This window comes from Hemicordylus capensis, chromosome 1, assembly GCF_027244095.1.
Source record: "Hemicordylus capensis ecotype Gifberg chromosome 1, rHemCap1.1.pri, whole genome shotgun sequence".
In the NCBI taxonomy this organism is placed as follows: domain Eukaryota; kingdom Metazoa; phylum Chordata; class Lepidosauria; order Squamata; family Cordylidae; genus Hemicordylus; species Hemicordylus capensis.
This window is the reverse complement of record NC_069657.1, coordinates 350,873,042-350,894,265: the sequence shown is the minus strand read 5'-3', so window position 1 is coordinate 350,894,265 and position 21,224 is coordinate 350,873,042. Positions and strand designations below refer to the sequence as shown.

At 43.4% G+C, this 21,224-nt stretch overlaps 1 protein-coding gene across 9 annotated transcripts in view; it reads left to right on the top strand.

The window, feature by feature from the left end:
• AHI1 (Abelson helper integration site 1) overlaps positions 1-21,224 on the top strand; it is a 184,473-nt gene that overhangs the window by 77,465 nt on the left and 85,784 nt on the right. For all 9 annotated transcript variants that reach the window (XM_053288476.1, XM_053288440.1, XM_053288454.1 and 6 more), the window contains one exon: positions 1,425-1,630. In XM_053288476.1, the coding sequence (XP_053144451.1) occupies positions 1,425-1,630 (206 nt within the window). The remainder of the gene's footprint in view (positions 1-1,424; positions 1,631-21,224) is intronic.

Here is a 21,224-nt window from a genome sequence, read left to right as displayed (position 1 = left end):
ATGAAGAAAGACAAACATTGGGAATATTCCATAGGAGATATTCAGGAACAATTTATGTTCTTCTGTACTATTTACAAATTGCATATATACAATACTTGCTCATTTCCCCCTCAAAGTCATGTAGGAAGCAGATATTCATTTATCTGAAATACACACCCTATCTTTCTGCTTTCAAGGCAGTTCAGTAGTCATGAGGCATATCCTATGATAAACTTTTAGAAGGGAAGGGAAGGGAAGGTAAAGGGTGCTGTCAAGTCGATTTCGACTCCTGGTGCCCACAGAGCCCTGTGGTTTTCTTTGGTAGAATACAGGAGGGGGTTACCATTGCCTCCTCCCGTGCAGTATGAGATGATGCCTTTCAGCATCTTCCTATATTGCTGCTGCCCGATATATTACCAGCGGGGATTCAAACCGGCAAACTTCTGCTTGTTAGTCAAGCATTTCCCCGCTGCGCCACTTAAGGTGGCTTTTTAAAGCTTTTAGAAAGGACCTGGCTATTATTTCTACCATTCTGGGAGGTCTTGGGGAAGGACCTCCTATGGTAACATTATCATTAATAAACCGTGTAGGAATAAGGACGTACACATTATGTGTGACTGCCATGTGCAGATGGGTGGAAATAATTAAATATGAACAGACTATTAGTTGGGGTCTTTTGTGTGCCAAACCTTTGTTCTTCCCAAACATTTATCTGGTTTCAATTCATTCTCTGCAAAGACTATCTAGATATGAACTATTGTGGTATCTTGGAGTGTTGCACAGATGGGGAAGCACAGATCCAAAGCCTTGCCCAGCTATATAGTCCACAAGTGTCTCTGAGCAAGTCATCACATCTCAGCATAGCCTACTTTGTAGGCTAACTCAAGACAGTGAAGTATGGAACCCCAGTGTCCTTAGAGGAAGGATTAGATAGCAACGTGGCAACTATATTTATATCCCTGAATGGCAGATCATTTTTGACAGTGGGCATGTGTTTAATTGAGCCAAGGCTGAAGGGCCAGCAACTTTGATTCTTCCCACTAACTTACTTCCTTGTGCCAAGAGACAGACAAATGGTTCTTTAGAACCCTTCTAAATGCATCCATGCACCATGTGAATAGCAAAGAGGTTCTGACACTGTTCTCAAGTACTGTTCTCAGTCACTGACTGCCTGTATCTTGACTTATGTAGTGGCAGAGGCAAGATGAGAAGTTCCTGGAGACCAGATTGTGCTGCTGTGATGCCAATTGCTTATCTCTAATCTATGCCCATAAACATTTAATCAATGATAGATTTTAAAAATGTTTTTAAATGGATATATTTTACATATTTTAAAACTATATGTATGGTGCAGTTTTTTGTGTCCTCTGTACCAATTTTCTGTGAGAGTCAGAAAACTCTGAGTGGACTGATTTAGTGCTTTTAAAAAAACATTTCATCCACAGTTGCCCAGCAGGAAGCTGAATTAGTAAAAGACCTTAGAGGATCACATCTATTATCAGCATCTCCCAGAGGCCCACAAATTCTTAGCAGTTCTGCTGATATTTCTGCACAAAATGATTCAATAATGTCTCCAGCTGACCAGTTCGCCAATGTTGCAAAAGTATCCATGAGAATGAAAAAAGTCAAACAGAAACTGGATTCTGTTATGGTATGTATGGTATCTTTTTCTTTTTCTTTACTAATTTCCGCATGCAGGGAAGGTGGGGTGGAGAAAGGGATTTGGATTTTCTACCACAGTTGCCTAAGTAGCTTGGCAAATTGAGGAGTGCCTCCCCTTAACCAGGATTTGATTTGATATCCCAGCTTGTTTTATTTCTAGTTAGCTAACACACTGCCATTCCCTTTGTTTTTACATAATGTGGAACTGTGGTTTATTTTTCAAATGAGGGCAAGTGCTTTCACTCTGCTCTGGTGCTTGAAGGAGGAGAGGAGATGAGTGCATGAGCCTGCAACTCTCATAGACTCGTTCCCATAGTGGGCAACCACATTTACCCACTACATCTAAAGCAAGATGGTTCTGGAACCCCTCCGTTCATTTGTATCACCCCTTTTGCAGGTGAGGGAATGGGAGATTTTTCAGTAAAGTTCATGGGAGGGCCACAAATTTCACCAAAGCTTTTTGCAGAGGAAGGTGGGGTGGCAGGTTACCTTTATTGTTGGTAGTGCCAGCAGTAATATATCTTTCTTTTAACTGAAAATGATGTGCCTCTGTGGGTGTTAGTGGTGACATCATTAGTGCTTAAAGTGTTGCTGCCTTTCTAAGCAGCCAGCTTCCACCAGCCACCATTTAATCTGGATCGTGATCCGGTGAGATCCATAAGAATGGGTACTGCGCCTGCACAGGATCCTCTCACTAGAATGCTGCAGATCCTTGAGGTGACTGAGCCCCGCCTCCATGCCTACAGCGTGCTATTTAAAGGCAGGCCAGATGCCATGTTCTTCATTTCTTTTCCGACTGCCACTACAAACAGATCTCATGCTGTCGCTCCTCGTCAGTTAAGTTCTTCTTAGTTCACAGTTTATAAAAAAAGAGAAAGAGAGAGACTGCATTTATTTGGTCAGTATACGGTGCTACTGACTTCAGAACGGAATAAGATGACAGCTAAGGATTATGGCTGATAGAAAAAAGACCTTCAAGAGGTGTGAGGGCTGTAATGCCAAACTGCCCTCAAAAGACCTCCATGATTTGTGTATTATTTGCCTAGGCGAAGGGCATAATGTGCCTTTGTGTAAGATTTGTCTGTCTTTTACAAAGCAGACATGGAAGAATCAGGCTCTTTGGCTGCGTGCCACAATTTACGATGACGTTTTGAGCCCTTTGACATCATGATCGGGCCTGGCATTGACACCGAAGGCTGGCCCATCTAAACAATCCTCGGCATCGACTTCAATGTCGAAAACCTTCAAGAGACCTAAGCCTCCCAGTACTTCACATGGAAGCGTTTCTGCTAACATTCAAAGTCCAAAGGAAAACGGATGTCGATGGAGGATTCCTCTTTGACTCTGAAACCTAACGACATTGGTCTGATGTGGGCTCAGTCCCCCTTGCCATCAAGACATTGCCGTGTTGACAAGACATTGACTTGAACGTTCAAAGACCTCAAAGTCGAGGTTGACGCTCAACATCAAACAGCCATTAACACCAAGAATCTTGACATCGCGGGCAAGGAGTGTCAATGTGGAATGCTCGAAGACTCCAAGGACAAGGGAGGCTCTCGATACCAACCAACCATTTACACCGAGGGTTTCGACATCAAAAGCAAGGTCACTATCACTGGCACCACCCTAGCCCAGTCTTCTGCCCTGTTGATGCCAACAGATTGACATCATAATGTGCCCTCGACACCGAAGACTCCAATTTCAACATTTCCCTATGTCGGCCAAGCTCCAGCATCCACCTTAAATACATCAGTGTTGTCAATATCGAAGCATGTAACCCCTCAATGCCAGCTGCTGGCACCATCCTTTGATGTCGAAGACAAGAGTGACAGAAATACTGGACTGGACCCCACTACGGCCCATCCTCTACTGTCCATTTTGGACACCAATTCCAGCAAGCCGTCCACAACAACTTTTAAAGGTTTTCCTCCGCAAGTGCAGACAGACTGCTGGAAGACACAGAAGCGCCCAGTGGGCCTGCCCTTGCTGTGGCAGTCTACTACTCCTCAACCACTAGTGCATTGTCTGCTGCTCACTTGGCAAGCACATCGTCTTGGCATTCATGTGATTTTTGCCTAGACGAAGGGCATAATGTGTCTTAGTGTGGCCGAATGCAAGTTTCAATCTGTAACTGCTGCTGTATCATTAGGATGACATGCCTGGCTTCACTCTACCTCTCTACAGAGCAATAAAGGAAAGGATCGAAGATTGTTGGCGAGTAAGCGCCACTGGCTTATTTAAGGTCTGCTGGAACCGTTTCTTGAATTCCTCAGGTGACAAAGCATCCAAGTCATTTTGGAGCCCTTCCCACAGGCAGTGATGATATTTGGCAATGCAGGCCAAGTAGTTCGCTATTTTGACAGACAGGCAGGATGTGGAGTAAATTTTTCTGCCCAAAATGTCCAGCTTTCTACCCTCTTTATTTACCCTCTTTATCACCAAGTGTAGTATGACGTCTACCCAACTTTCAAAAGTTGTGCAATCTATAACAAGTGAATTAGGAGCCAGGTGCCTCAAACAGTAGGTATTGTCCTATTTTTGAACACAGTACAAACTTTCCAGTCTTTTAGAAGTAGGTGTAGATATGTGTATTATCTCCACGAGCAGATGCTGCCTTGGAGATAACTGAAAGAAATTGTAAGGCTACTGGTTATGAGGACTGCGACTTGACCATGAAATTGTAAACAGGGTCGTCAGTAGTCGCCAGTTGAGACTTTAAGTCTCACACAAGGCCACCTCCAGCCTCAAAGCCAGGATGCCTCTGAGTACCAGTTGCAGGGGAGTAACAGCAGGAGAGAGGGCATGCCCTTGGCTCCTGCCTGTGGCTTCCAGTGGCATCTGATGCGAAACAGGATGCTGGACTAGATGGGCCTTGGGCCTGATCCAGTAGGGCTGTTCTTAAGTTCTTATGTAGGTCTAGACCCAACGTGCCAGCCATCTCCTTTATATGTAGATGGTAAGCTTTCATCTCCTCAGTAGGGGAAACATGAGTGACAGGAGGGACATCAGTGGGAGAGTCCACTAGAGCATCTGGGTCCTCAGGATCCAGTTCAAAATCTGCAGAGCCATGGTGGTCAGCAGTGGTCCCTCTAATATTTTTCATCTCTGTGCAGAATGAATTTTGTTCTGGGTGGCAATATCAAGGCACTGTGTGTGCCTGTGCATTCAGAGTGGGGCCTTCCCTGTTCAACCTGAGTGGGATCTAAAATTAACAGAAGACATCAGAAAACTTGTGAGCGCATGCCTGCGCGCATACCTTATAGTGAACCGTGGTGGTCAGACTGAGACAGTGTAGTTGACACAGGGACAAGCGTCTGAGTCACATTAGGTGTGGTAGTCTGAGTAGGACGTAGTGGTTGAGTCTGAGTCTCCACAGTAGATCCCTTTGGTTTAGGCTCAGAGACCACAGTCTGCGTGGTGAAGGCCTACATTAGCGCATAGGCAGTAATGAACATGTCTGAGTAGCCATCAACTTGCTCTGCAAAATTGGCCTACTCAGAAGAGTAGAGGCATCTCCACTAGACAAGGTGTGAACAGGTTGAATATGAACAAGGGTCGAGGTTAATATTGTGTTGTCTTCCATAGTGTGTCATCTTGGAAGTCATAAGAGAATCCTGGGGAACATAAGAACAGCACTGCTGGATCAGGCCCAAGGCCCATCTAGTCCAGCATCCTGTTTCGCACAGTGGCCCACCAGATGCCACTGGGAGCCTACAGGCAGGAGTTGAGGGCATGCCCTCTCTCCTACTGTTACTCCCCTGCAACTGGTACTCAGAGGCATCCTGTCCTTGAGGCTGGAGGTGGCCTTTAGCCTTCCAACTAGGAGCCAATGATAGACCTCTCCTCCATAAAGTTATCCAAACCCCTCTTAAAGCCATCCAGGTTGTTGGCTGTCACCAAATCTCATGGCAGAGAGTTCCACAAGTTGATTATGTGTTGTGTGAAAAAGTACTTCTGTTTATTGGTCCTAAATTTCCTGGCAATCAATTTCATGGGATGACCCTTGGTTCTAGTGTTATGTGTGAGAGAGAAGAATTTCTCTCTATCCTCTCTGTTTTTCAAGCAGTAAAGGCATTTCTCCCACTTCAGCAGGGCCAAGAAGTATATGTGCAATTGGACAATACTACTGCTCTGGCCTACATCAACAAGGGGGACAGTGTTGCGGTCTTTTTGCGCCCTGAGCCTGCAACTTTGGCATTGGTGCATCAGACATCAGGTCTACCTCTTAGCTATTCACATAAGGGGGCCTGGACAATGTCCTAGAGGATGATCTGAGCCTCACCTTTGCCCAACAACACCAACACGAGTGGGAGCTAAAGATGGAATGTGTTACCCCACTCTTCGAGGATTGGATATGTCCTACCATAGATCTATTTGTCACCTCAGAGAACACAAAGTGCAACCACTTTTGTTCCAGGACAGGTCACAAACCACAGTCATTGAGGGACACATTTCAGATGGACTGGAATCAGGAGATCCTGTACATGTTTCTGCCACAACCATTGATCAGTCGCGTGGTGGCACATCTACTGGCTGCTCCAACATTGTGCATTCTAGTGACCCCGTGGTGACCAAGGCAACCTTGGTTTCCACAGGTACTCAAACTATCAGGAAACAAGTATCGAAGGCTACTGCAAGAGGTAGACCTTCTGACACAAGACAAAGGCCAAATACTATATCCAGACGTACTCATACTTCATCTAACAGTGTGGCACATAGGCTTCTGATGAAGATCTTGCTTAACTAGAGAAAGTCTCCCACCAGACATAATTACTTAGGGAATTGACTGCGTTTCAGGACCTATGTGAGTACCAAAGTTTTCTAGCCAAGGCAGGCTGCAATCAAGGATGTACTCCTTTATTTAACTAACCTGAAATCTCAGGGTTTAGCTAATGTTTCACTAAAAATCTATCTAGGAACACTCTCATTGAAACATCTGGGCTGTGATGGCAAGACTGTTCTTGCACCCTGATAGCAGGGCTTTCCTAAAAGGCCTCATGAACTTATATCCACCTATATAAACTCTGGTAGAATTAAAGATATGTCCCATTGTTCCATCGGCCTTAACCCAAAGCCCATTCGAGCCACTAAATTCTGCCTCCATCAAAATACTGACTTTAAAAACAGCCTTCCTAATTGCCATAATGACGGCCAAATGAGATGGTGAATTGATGGCTTTGCGGATAGACTCACCGTAAACCAGGATTTATCTTGACAAGGTGCTGATACATATGGATCCAGACTTCCTGCCCAAGGTGGTGTCAGACTTTCAGCTTAACCAAGATATCGTCCTTTCTACATTCACCCTTCAACGCCTTTAGAGTGTGCAATGCACTCGCTGGATGTCCGGGCTCTTCCTTATTACCTAGACCATACAAAAGATTTCAGCACCACCAAATGCCTTTTTGTTGCCTATAAGGGCTCTGCAAAAGGTTCCTGCATCTTGAGACAAAGAATGTCCTCCTGGCTAGTGAAACTCATTCTGCTGACTTATAAAGCACAGAACATTGATCCACCTGAGGCGATCAAGGTCCACTCCACTCATGCCTATGCCTCATCTGCTGCACTCTTATCTGGTGTGACATTTACGGACTTTTGCAAAGCTGCAACATGGTCCTCAGAGTTACCATTAATCAAACATTACACCATAGACTTATGTTCTGCAACAGAGGCCAACTTCAGAAGTGTTTTAAAGTGGGTGTTACAATAGCTACTACTGCACCCTCATCCAAAAGGAGCTAACTAAACACCCATTCTTATGGATCTCAACAGATCACGATCCAGATAAACAGATTGCTCACCTATAACATGATCTGGAAGTGATCCATTGACATCCATAAGACCCTCCCGGGTCACCCCGCTACAGTAGTTTCCCCCCGCTATGAGTGTAAAGAGTATGCAGGCAATTGGATCCCAATAATGAACTCACCAGCAAAAGATGATCATCCTCACGGTGGTCATCCAAGAACTAAAGAACATGGCATCTGGTCCACCTTTAAATAGCATGCTGTAGGTGTGGAGGCGGGGCTTGGTCATCTTGAGGAACTGTGGCATTCTAGCATGAGAATCCTGTGCAGGTGCAGTACCCATTCTTATGGATGTCAACAGATCACTACCAGATCATAAATTACAGGTGAGCAACCTGTTTTTCCCCCCTCACAGTGCACCTGGGCTGCCATTATTTCTGGAATTAAATGATCATTATGCTACTTCATGATATCATATCATTCCCTGGTGTATCCAGGGGCCACTGCAAGAGCAGACTGCTGGGGAAAGGAGTGGTGCTGCCATCCAGAAATGAGGTATTTTCAGTTAAAAGGAGGAGGATTCTGCCTCTGCAAACACTAGCAGTAAACAGAACCCACCCCCATTCTGAAAATCCTGGCAAGGTTTATGACCTTCCCTTTCACTGCCCCTATTAGTCCCCCGACCCCACCAAAGCTCCCAAAGCCTCAAACTTAGCCAGAACCACTAATCCAAATGTATTTGGATCATCTCTATCTTAAACCAATCACTGTCTTCCCACTTCTGTACATGGCCTTTTAAAAATATGAGTAGGGGAGAATAACCTTTGAACTGCCCCTAACACAATTCTGCTTTTACTTGGAGTAAATAGGAAAAAGTGATCAGTATCCATCACCGTTAGCGCATGATCATTATTTAATTAATTTATTTGATTTCTATACTGCCCTTCCAACAGCCCGCTCAGGGCGGTTTACATTAAAATAAAAACAATTAAAATCAACACTTAAAATCAAAAACCATAAAAACAGTATAAAACCAATTAACAACTAAAACATTTAAAACACTTTTAAAACCCTGGAAAACCAGGCCATACATTTACAGTTTTAAAATCCTGGAAGGCCAGGCCAAACAGATAGATCTTAAGGGCTCTCCTGAAGGCCAATAATGAATTCAGATTATGGATTTCTGCAGGGAGTGCATTCCACAGCCCAGGAACAGCTACAGAGAAGGCCCACCTTTGAGTCGCCACCAGACGTACTGGTGGTAACTGGAGACGGACCTCCTCAGATGATCTTAACTTATGGTAGAGATCATGTAGAAGAAGGCACTCTCTAAGGTAATCCCAACCTAAGCCGTTTAGGTCTTTAAAAGTAATAACCAGCACTTTGTATTTTGCCCGGAAACATATTGGCAGCCATTGTAGCTGTTTCAAAACAGGCATAATATGGTCTCTCCAGGTTGCCCCAGAGACCAATCTGGCTGCCGCATTTTGAACTAACTGAAGTTTCCGAACTACGTACAAAGGCAGCCCCACGTAGAGCACATTGCAATAGTCAAGCCTGGAGGTTACCAGCTGATGCACCACTGTTTTGAGGTCAACCTCTTCAAGGAATGCATGCAACTGTTAAATCAGCCAAAGCTGATAGAAGGTACTCCTGGCCATAGCCTCCACCTGAGATACCAGGTGAGGCCTTGGTCCAGGAGTACTCCCCCAAGCTCTATACCTGCTACTTCTGGGGTAGTATAACCCCATCCAGCACAGGAAGCTCTCCCTTCAGATTCTGAGCCCCTACAATGAGCACCTCTGCCTTGCTTGGATTCAGTTTCAATTTCTTTTCCCTCATCCAGCCCATTACTGCCTGTAGGCAAGCATTTAGGGAATCAATGCCATTTCCTGATAATGAAAATGTAAAAGATAAGTAGATTTGGGTGTCATCAGCATACTAATAACACCCAGCACCAAACCTCCTGATAACCTCTCCCAGCAGTTTCATGTAGATATTAAAAGGCATTGGTGACAGAATGGAGCCCTGAGGGATGCCATATAACATCTTCTGTTTTGAGGAGCAACTGTCACCAAGCTCCACCATCTGGAATCTACCTGAGAGATAGGAGTGGAACCACTGCAAACCAGTACCCCCTATCCCCAACTTCCCCAAGCTATTCAGTAAGATACTATGGTCAATAGTATCAAATGCTGCCGAGAGATCCAGAAGTACCAGCAGAGTCACATTCCCTCTATTGATTCCCTGGTAGAGGGCATCCATCAGGCCGACCAAGGCTGTCTCAACCCCATAGCCAGCTTTGCAGCCAGTTTGAAATGGTCTAGATCAGTGATTCTCAAACTTGGGTCCTCAGGTGTTATTGGACTTCAACTCCCATAATCCCCAACCAAAGGCCACTGAGGCTGGGGATTATGGGAGTTGAAGTCCAATAACACCTGAGGACCCAAGTTTGAGAATCCCTGGTCTAGATAATCAGCTTCCTCCAAAACCACCTGGAGGTGGTTGGCCACCACCCTCTCAATTAACTTGCCCAAACAAGGGAGACTGGAGACTATTCATCGCTAAGGGGTCCAGGGAAGGCTTCTTAAGAAGCAGTGTAACCATTGTCTCCTTCAAACAAGGAGGCAGACTACCCTCCCTCAGTGATGCATTTATGATATTAACTAGGCCACCTCCAACAATCTCCCTGCTAGTTAGAAGCTGCCAAGTCGGGCAAGGATCCAGAGAACAGGTGGTAGGCCGCACCGCCCCAAGCAGCTTGTTCACATCCTTAGGAGTCACAGATTGAAACTGATCAAATCTAATACTGCAAGAGGAATGCTGGATACCCCCTTCGTTGACCCTGCAGAAATAGTGGTGTCCGAATACAGGATATTTTGTCCTCAAAGAACTCACTAAAAGCGTCATAGCAGAATGTTTCCGGGGACTGATTTAAAGCAGAAGGAGCAGAAATTAAACTCCTCACAACCCAGGATAGCTCTGCTGAATGCGAACCTGCGAACGCAATGTGCGCAGACCAAAGTCTTTTTTTTTTTAATGCACACACCGCTACCACATAAGCACTCAAATGGGTCCTGTGCTGTGTCCTGTCGGATTTGAACCAAGTTCTCCTTCACTTGTGTTCCAGTTGCCTACCCAGCCGAAACAAAGTTTAATTCATCTTGTTTGAATGAAGCTAAGCTGGGCTTCCATATTTGAAAGACACATATCTGATTTTACACATAAGAAAAGTTCCTACAGAATGTAATAAAAATTGACAAAAAGATTTGTATGTCTGTTGCAAGATATACACAATCAGTGTAGTTAAATATGAAAATGTTGCACAGGTGGACCTCATTATCCACGGGGGTTCTGTTCCCGCACATAACCGTGAGTAACAAAACTGCAGGTAATGAGGCATTGAGTCTATGGGAATGTGGGGGTTAGGCTCCCAAACTCAACCCCCCACCAAAAATCACACCCAAATCATGAAAATTGGCCAAATAAAGTGCCTTGCCATGCTCTGCAGGTCTCCTGTTGTCCAGCAATGCCCCCCCATCTGAAATGGTCCCAAAAGTCACAGACATTTTAATTTTTTTGATGAAATGACCCACAAGGTGGCCACAAAATGTCTCCTGCAGACAAATAGCAGCCAGAAATGACCTCAGGTAATTTCCGGCCTTCTAGGAATTGCAGATACGTGAGTTTTAATCCTTTTGTATCCACAGATGAGGAAAGGTATCTGACACCCGTGGATATACGAAACCATGAATAGCAGTTCCATGTATAATGAGGTTTCCCTTGTATATGTAAATAGTGGCTGACAAGTGAAGCACTAGTACAGCTATGGTATGCTAGTGCTATGGGGGGTGGGGGTGGGGGTTGGATTTCCATTGCTCTCCACTTGCCTCTGAAATGGACTGTGACTCCTGAAAATATGTCCCTGAGGGCCATGCAGGATATAGTTTTGGGAACCAAAATGGGCTTCAGGGGAAAGGGAAGATGGACAAAAATGGATTCTTCTCCATCGCATTAGCGCAACATTAGCATTAGTGAGCATTAGCAACATTAATGCTGCGTTAATCTGTTGGCCATTTTTACTTGAGGCAAAAAAATGTACACATATCCTTCTTTGCCTGTCAAAAGCAGGGGCGTAACTACTATTAGGCAAGGGGAGGCGGCTGCCTGGAGGCCCCCACGCCTCGAGCCCCCCCCCCAGGCAAGTCACATGTGAAGTATGTGTGTGTGTATCAGCGAGGGGCCCGTTTTAAAATTTTGTCTCTGGGCCCACTCCAGCCTTGTTATGCCCCTGGTCAAAAGCAAATCGCAAAAATGTTTCAGAACAAAATTAAGACCTGTGCAGATCTTGAATGAAACCACAACATTTTTTGGTGTGTCATATGTGACATATGTTTTATATTATCTTCCCCAAATATGTACAAATCTTTTAAGACTGGATAGTTACAGTGAATTCAAATGCAGATATACAGTATCTCTGCATTTGTAAAATGGTTATGGAGCATTTGTAAAATGGTTATGGAATTTTCCATTTGCATTCATTTGACATTGTTGCAGATTTTTAAATTTTATTTAATAAAATCTGTTATTGCTTGAGAATAACTTAAATATAATTGGTAGTTTAATACTCTTTATTCTCCTGCGCAAATTATCATTTCAAGGAGTCTTCTCCCTCAGTTGTTTGAGATGATACAGTTAAGTGAATATTTTAGAAAGCTAGGATTTTAGACTTGGTACGAACATTACAGTCAGGAAAAGCCTTTATCCCACTTTCCTTATTTTCTTTTAAATTTTAATTTTTCCAATGTGGACTTCAGTATTCTAGAAGAAGAGATGCCAGGCTCAGGTCGGTCTGGAAATGCTGTCATCTGACTTGGAAATCCTTCCCCTAATTTCTGATGGGTGGGGATTGTCTGTAGTTACTCAGTGGTGAAAGATATTCACTCTGCATCCCTTTAGGGTCCTTTTGATCTATTCTTGGACATATCAAGCTGTCTTGTGCTGAGTAAGACTGTGACTCCATTTAGCTTAATATTCTCTACACTGACGACCAGCACCATTCCCGTGTTTCAGAAAGGGGCCTTTCCCAGCCCTGCTGGGAGATTACAGGGTTTAAACCTGGGACCATCTGTATGAAAGTAAATTCAGGCAAGTTTAAAAAATTTTACCAGCACAAGAGCTCCGATATGGACGCAGGGCTCCTTAGATTGCACATGTTCCACTCTTCTTAAGGGTGTTATCCCCTGAGTTCCATTCTCACTACTCTTTAATCCAAAAATATTAACAATGCATCAATATAACTCATCCTTGTTCAGTGGTGGTGGTGATCTATGACTGAGAGGGTTACTTCTCCCACTTGCTTAAGAGGCAGAGTTATACTAAAGACTTTGTTCTCGACTGCTATGTTGGGAGAGCATTGAAGCACAAAATGGCAGGCAGAGCCAAGCACTGAAGTAAGTGAGAAGGTCTCTGCCACCATCCAGGCCTGCTTTCCGTCTCCATCCTTTCTAGTCAATTATCAGTCCTTCTACTCAGACTTCATCACATAGATAAAACAGATGCTGGTCAGGGACTTGCTTACTGAATTATTCAGCCCAAGAGCAAAGCATGAAGCTAAGATCCACTGCAGATGAAAATATATCGCCTCCTTCGTTATAATTCAGCCCTGTGAATTTAGGCTTAAGAAGTGGGGCCACTCACTTTTGTGTAGAGCAGTATGTGAAACCCCTGCTAACTTGGCAAAGAGGCACCTTTTAACATGGCGATTCTGGCCCTATCCATCCCCAGCACAGTACCTCCAGTGACTGTTGCTGGTGTCTGTCTTATCTTTCTTTTTAGATAGTGAGCCCTTTGGGCACAGAGATCAATCTTATTTATTTGTTGTTTCTCTGTATAAACCGCCCTGAGCCATTTTTGGAAGGCGGTATAGAAGTTGAATTATTATTATTATTATTATTATTATTATTATTATTATTATTAACAACAACAAAGGCAGAATCTCCAATTCCAGTCTAATCAGAGACGTTTCTACCAAAGCAGAGAAGGAGAAACTGCAAGAAACATAGAAACACCTCGAAAAGAAACAGTGCAATTCTGGGGGAAGTTATGGGACAATCCAATAGATTATAATAAAAAAGCAGGCTGGGTAAAAGAGGTCGAAAAATGTAACTAACAAATGCAAGATCTAATAATAACACCAGAATTAATAAGTGAAAGAGCAAAAAAACCCCTAAAAATTTGGACTGCACCAGGCAATGATGAACTGCATGCCTTTTGGCTTAAACACCTAACAAGCCTTCATAAACAACTATCAAAACAGTTCAATCACATTTTGCAAGGAGGTGATATTGAACAATGGCTAATAACTGGGAAAACTCATCTCATAATGAAAGATCCAGCAAAAGATACAGTTCCAATTAATTATAGACGGATAACCTGCCTGCCAACCATGTTCAAATTATTAACTGGAATAATAGCAGATGAAGTAATGCAAAACTTATTAACTAACAAACAGCTTCCAGCTGAACAGAAAAGAAATTGCCTGAACACCAGAGGCACAAAAGACCAGCTGCTGATTGACAAAATGATTTTAGAAAATTGCAAGAGAAGAAAAACCAATCTAAGTGTTGCATGTATTGACTACATGAAGGCCTTCGACTCATTGCCTCATACATGGATACTAAAATGTTTAGAAATGTTTAGAAACAACTGGTGTCAGCAAAAACATTCAGATATTTATTTTAAAAGCAATGAGCATGTGGAGTACACAGTTAACAATCAATGGCGAGACACTTGGACAGGTTAGCATTAAAAGAGGTATTTTCCAAGGGGACTCACTATCCCCTCTGTTGTTTGTAATCGCCATGACTCCACTTTCACAAATACTAAACAAAACAGGCCTCAGATACCAAACATCTAAAATATTTATTTATTTATTTATTTGATTTATATACCGCCCTTCCAAAATGGCTCATGGCGGTTTACAATTAAAACAAGCCACTAAAACAATAAAAAGCTAAAACAAATTAAAAACAATATAGCAATTAACAATTTAAAAACATTTTAAACCAGCAATTAAACAGTTTACGGTAATTAAAAGCCCCAAAATCGGGATAAAATTTTAAAAACCCTGGAAAGCCAGGCCAAACAAATACGTTTTAAGGGCTCTCCTGAAAGCTAATAGAGAATTCAAATTATGGATTTCCGCAGGGAGCGCATTCCACAGCCCTGGAGCAGCCATAGAGAAGGCCCGCCTCCAAGTCGCCACCAGACGAGCTGGTGGTAACTGGAGACGGACCTCCTCAGATGACCTTAATGTGCGGTGGGGATCATGCAGAAGAAGGCGCTCTCTAAGGTAACTTGGGCCTAAGCCGTTCAGGGCTTTAAAGGTAATCACGAGCACTTTGTATTTTGCCCGGAAACATATCGGCAGCCAGTGCAATTGTTTCAAAATAGGTGTAATATGGTCTCTCCGGGTTACCCCAGAGACCAGTCTGGCTGCCGCATTTTGAACTAACTGAAGTTTCCGAACTACGTACAAAGGCAGCCCCACGTAGAGCGCATTGCAATAGTCAAACCGGGAGGTTACCAGCTGGTGCACCACTGTTTTGAGGTCATCCTCAAGGAATGGACGCAACTGTCGAATCAGCCGAAGCTGATAGAAAGCACTCCTGGCCATGGCCTCCACCTGAGAAACCAGGGTGAGGCTTGAGTCCAGGAGTACTCCCAAGCTGCGCACCTGCTCCTTCTGGGGGAGTGTGACCCCATCCAGCACAGGGAGCTCTAACTCACTCCTCAGATTCTGAGCCCCCACAATGAGCACCTCCGTCTTGCTTGGATTCAGCTTCAATTTGTTCTCCTTCATCCAGCCCATTACTGCCTGTAGGCAGGCATTTAAAGAGTGAGTGCCATTTCCTGAAGATGAAAAGGAGAAATAGATTTGGGTGCCATCAGCATACTGATAACACCCAGCACCAAATCTCCTGATGACCTCACCCAGCGGTTTCATGTAGATATTAAAAAGCATTGGTGACAGAATGGAGCCCTGAGGGACTCCATATAATAGCTCCTGCTTTGAGGAGCGACTGTCACCAAGCTCCACCATCTGGGATCAACCCAAGAGATAGGAACGGAACCACTGCAAAGCAGTGCCCCCTATTCCCAGCTCCTCCAGGCGACCCAGAAGGATACCATGGTCGATGGCATCAAACGCCGCCGAGAGATCCAAGAGGACCAACAGAGTCACACTCCCTCTGTTGATTCCCCGGTAAAGGTCATCCGTCAGGCCGACCAAGGCTGTCTCAACCCCATAGCCCGTTCTAAAGCCAGTTTGAAATGGGTCTAGATAATTAGTTTCCTCCAAAACCGCCTGGAGCTGGTTAGCCACCACCCTCTCAATTACCTTGCCCAGCCAGAGGAGATTGGAGATTGGCCTATAACTATCCATCACTGAGGGATCCAGGGTAGGCTTCTTAAGAAGAGGTCTAACTATTGCCTCCTTCAAACAAGGAGGCACCCTACCCTCCCCCAGCGATGCATTTATGATATTAACTAGGCCATCTCCAACAATCTCTCCGCTAGATCGAAGCAGCCAGGTCGGGCAAGGATCCAGAGAACAAGTGGTAGGCCGTACCGCTCCAAGCAGCTTGTCCACGTCATCAGGAGTCACAGATTTCATCAAGTAAAATAAACCATCAAGTAAAATAAATAAAACATAAAGTAAAATAAAATAAGTAAATACATACACATAAGTAAAATAAAACAAAACATCAAGTAAAATAAACCATCTGCTGTACATGGACGATCTGAAGTTGTATGGAAAGTCCCAGTCAGAAATCGAATCACTGCTAAACACTGTCCGTATATTCAGTAGCGATATAGCAATGGAGTTTGGACTAGACAAGTGTGCTGCATTAATAATGAACAGAGGAAAAAACAACAATAACAAAATGGAAGCAACATCAAGAACCTGGAAGAGAAAGAACATTACAAATACTTGGGCATTCTCCAGGCTGATAACATCGCACACTCTGAAGTTAAAAGAAAAATTGGAAGTGAATACATCAGGAGAGTTAGAAAAATCCTAAAGTCCAAACTCAATGGCGAGAACACCAGACAAGCCATAAACTCCTGGGCTATACCTATTATCAGATATAGTGCAGGAATAATAGACTGGACCCAGGCAGAGCTAGAGACGCTAGATCGTAAGACCAGGAAAATCATGACCATCAATCATGCTCTGCACCCCCACAGTGATGTAGATAGGCTATACCTCCCTCACAGATCAGGTGGAAGAGGAATGCTGCAAGTCCATCAAACAGTAGAGGAGGAGAAAAGAGGCCTTGAAGAATATATCAAGCACAGTGAAGAAGATGCACTTCAAATGGTCAATAACGAGAAACTATTCAACACCAATGAAACAAAGCAGGCCTACAAGAACGAACAAGTCAAGAACCAAGCAGAAAAATGGAAAAATAAGCCACTGCATGGTCAATATTTGCACAATATAACTGGAAAATCAAACATCACCAAGACCTGGCAGTGGCTTAAGAATGGCAACTTGAAGAAAGAAACAGAGGGTTGAGTACTGGCTGCACAAGAACAGGCACTAAGAACAAATGCAATAAGAGTAACAGTAGAAAAGTCAACAACAAACAGCAAGTGCCGCCTTTGTAAAGAAGCAGATGAAACAGTGGACCACTAATCATCTGTTGTAAAAAGATCACACAGACTGACTACAAACAAAGGCATGACAAGGTATCAGGGATGATACACTGGAACATCTGCAAAAAATACAAGCTACCTGTAGCCAAAAATTGGTGGGACCATCAAATTGAAAAGGTTGTAGAAAATGAAGATGCAAAAATATTATGGGACTTTTGACTACAAACAGACAAACATCTGCCACACAATACACCAGATATAACTGTAGTTGAGAAGAAAGAAAAACAAGTCAAAATAATCGACATAGCAATACCAGGGGATAGCAGAATAGAAGAAAAAGAAATAGAAAAAAACCACCAAATACAAAGATCTACAAATTGAAATTGAAAGGCTGTGGCAGAAGAAGACCAAAATAATCCCAGTGGTAATCCTAGGTGCAATTCCAAAACACCTTGAAGAGCACCTCAACACCATAGGGGCCACAGAAATAGCCATCAGCCAATTACAAAAAGCAGCTTTACTGGGAACAGCCAATATTCTGTGATGATATCTATAATAATAATAATAGCAACAACATTGATAATAAAATTCAGCCATCCCAGGTCCTTGGGAAGGACTCTATGTCTGGATAAAACAAACTAGTCAATAGCACCTGTCTGACTGTGTAAACAAAAATAACAACAACAATAATAAAAGCTGTAGAGCTATGGATGCAGAAGCTGTGGATCATCTGGTGGGTCAGAGGAAAGCTCCCTGCACCACCAGGGTTCTACCAACATGTTGAGGAATATCTTCAACAAGTTCCCAGCATACTGTTGTAGTACAGCTTGAGGCAGGTACTATTCTTCATAAGAGCAAGAGACTCCTCTGCCCTCTTGGAAATAGTTCAGGGTGAGCTGGCTGGTAAGTGGCCTGCTAAGAGTTCCAGAGCTTACCAGAGCTGTCTGGTAAGAGTTCCAGAGATATCTTCTGCTGGGAGGCTTCAGACTTATTATCACGTCAGGAACAGAAGTGAGTAGTGTATGCTGTCTAAGAAGGGAGTTCCTGCTACACTCAAGCAGATTCTGGCTCCACCATCCTTCTTAGAGACTGAAAAGCACATCCTACAGTCTGTAATATAGATTGTAATTATAATATATAAGGGAGAAATTGACTGAGCTCCTAGAAGCTAGAAGGGAATCAAGCAATTGCAAATGTTTAATTGGAAAACATTTCAAAGGAAGTGCAGATGAAAGGAAAGTAGACTCTTTCCTTGACTGAAATCCAAGGGATTTTGGCCTTGACAGAAATATAGTACAAGCTTCTTATCCAAATATCCTCAAGCACCAAACAGCAGCCTTGTCTACCAAGCTAGATTAACATAAGAACAGCCCTGCTGGATCAGGCCCAAGGCCCATCGAGTCCAGCATCCAGTATCGCACAGTGGCCCACCAGATGCCGCTGGAAGCCACAAGCAGGAGTTGAGGGCATGCCCTCTTTCCTGCTGTCACTCCCCTGCAACTGGTACTGCAACTGGTACTGGCAGCCTGCCTTTGAGGCTGGAGGTGGTCTTTAGTCCTCCAGCTAGTAGCCGATGATAGATCTCTCCTCCATAAAGTTATCCAAACCCCTCTAAAAGCCATCCAGGTTGTTGGCTGTCACTACATCTCATGGCAGAGAATTCCACAAGTTGATTATGTGTTGTGTGAAAAAGTACTTCTGTTTGTTGGTCCTAAATTTCCTGGCAATCAATTTCATGGGATGACCCCTGGTTCTAGTGTTGTGTGAGAAGGAGAAGAATTTCTCTCTATCCACTTTCTCCACACCATGCATGATTTTATACAGGTGAAACTCGGAAAATTAGAATATCGTGCAAAAGTCCATTAATTTCAGTAATGCAAATTAAAAGGTGAAACTGATATATGAGAAAGACGCATTACATGCAAAGCGAGATAAGTCAAGCCTTAATTTGTTATAATTGTGATGATCATGGCGTACAGCTCATGAAAACCCCAAATCCACAATCTCAGAAAATTAGAATATTACATGGAACCAAGAAGACAAGGATTGTAGAATAGAACAATATCGGATCTCTGAAAAGTATGCAGTGTACTGTGCTTGTTTGGCCAGCAAACTCGCCTGACCTGACCCCATAGAGAATCTATGGGGCATTGCCGAGAGAAGGATGAGAGACATGAGACCAAACAATGCAGAATTGCTGAAGGCTGCTAATGAAGCATCTTGGTCTTCCATAATACCTCATCAGTGCCACAGGCTGATAGCATCCATGCCACGCCGCATTGAGGCAGTAATTGCTGCAAAAGGGGTCCAAACCAAGTACTGAATACATATGCATGCTTATACTTTTCAGAGGCCCGATATTGTTCTATTCTTCAATCCTTGTCTTCTTGGTTATATTGTTACAATGTTATTGTTATTGTTACAATTATAACAAATTAAGGCTTGACTTATCTTGCTTTGCATGTAATGCGTCTGTCTCATATATCAGTTTCACCTTTTAATTTGCATTACTGAAATTAATGGACTTTTGCACGATATTCTAATTTTCCGAGTTTCACCTGTAGACCTCTGTCATGTCTCCCCACAGTCCTCTTTTTTCTAAACTAAAAAGCCCCAGCTGTTGTAGCCTTGCCTCATAAGAAAGGTGTTCTAGGCCCCTGATCATCTTGTTTGCCCTCTTCTGCACCTTTTCCAGTTCTACAATGTCCTTTTTTAGATGTGGTGACCAGAATTGTACGCAGTACTCCAGGTGTGGCCGCACCATAGTTTTGTATAAGGGCATTATAATATTAGCAGTTTTATTTTCAGTCTCCTTCCTAATGCTCCCTAGCATGGAATTAGCCTTTTTCACAGCTGTGGCACATTGACTCAACACTTTCAATGAGCTGTCCACCACGACCCCAAGATCCCTCTCCTGGTCAGTCATCGACAGTTCAGATCTCATCAATGTATACTTGAAGTTGGGTTTTTTTGTCCCAATGTGCATCACTTTACATTTGCCAACATTGAACCTCATTTGCCATTTTGTCGCCCACTCCCCCAGTTTGGAGATATCCTCTTGGAGCTCCTCACAATCAGTTATGGATTTCACTACCCAAAAGAGTTTGGTATCATCTGCAAATTTGGCCACATTGCTGCTTACCCCTGCTTCAAGATCATATATGAATAAATTAAAAAGCACTGGTCCCAGTACAGATCCCTGGGGGACCCCACTTCTTACTTTCTCCATTGTGAAAACTCTCCATTTATAGCTACTCTCTGTTTCCTGTCTTTTAACCAGTTAGCAATCCACACATGTACTTGTCCCCTTATCCTATGACTGCTAAGTTTCCTCAGGAGTCTTTGATGAGGAACTTAGTCAAAAGCTTTTTGGAAGTCCAGGTATACTATGTCAACTGGATCACCTTGATCCACACATTTGTTTACACTCTCAAAGAACTGCAAAGGGTTTGTGAGGCAAGATGTACCTTTGCAGAAGCCATGCTGGTTCACTCCCAGCAGGGCCTGTTCTTCTATGTGCTTTACAATTTTATCCTTGAGGATGCTTTCCATCAATTTGCCTGGAACGGATGTTAAGCTAACCGGCCTGTAATTTCTCAGATTGCCCCTGGATCCCTTTTTGAAAATCGGTGTTACATTGTTACTTTCCAGTCCTCCAGTACAGAGCCCGATTTCAGGGATAAGTTATATATTTTAGCAAGGATGTTGGCAATTTCACATTTGAGTTCCTTATGGACTCTTGGATGGATGCCATCCCGCCCTGGCGATTTGTTAGTTTTCAATTTTTCCAGACAGTTTAGAACACCACCTCTTGTCACTTCTGTCTGACTCAGTTCTTTAGCCTCCATCTCCAAAAAGCCTGGTTCAGGAACAGGTATATGCTCAGTATCCTCTGTCGTGAAGACAGATGCAAAGAACTCATTTAGCTTCTCTACAAACTCCAAATCCTCCTTAATAATCCCTTTCACTCCCTCATTGTTTAATGGTCCAACCGCCTCCCTGGCAGGTTTCCTGCTTCTGATGTAATTGAAGAAGTTTTTGTTATTCCCCTTGATACTTTTAGCTAAATGTTCCTCAGACTTTCTTTTTGCCTCCCTTATTGTCACCTTTCATTTCTTTTGCCAGAGTTTGTTTTCCTTTCTGTTCTCTTCATTTGGACAGGCCTTCCAATTT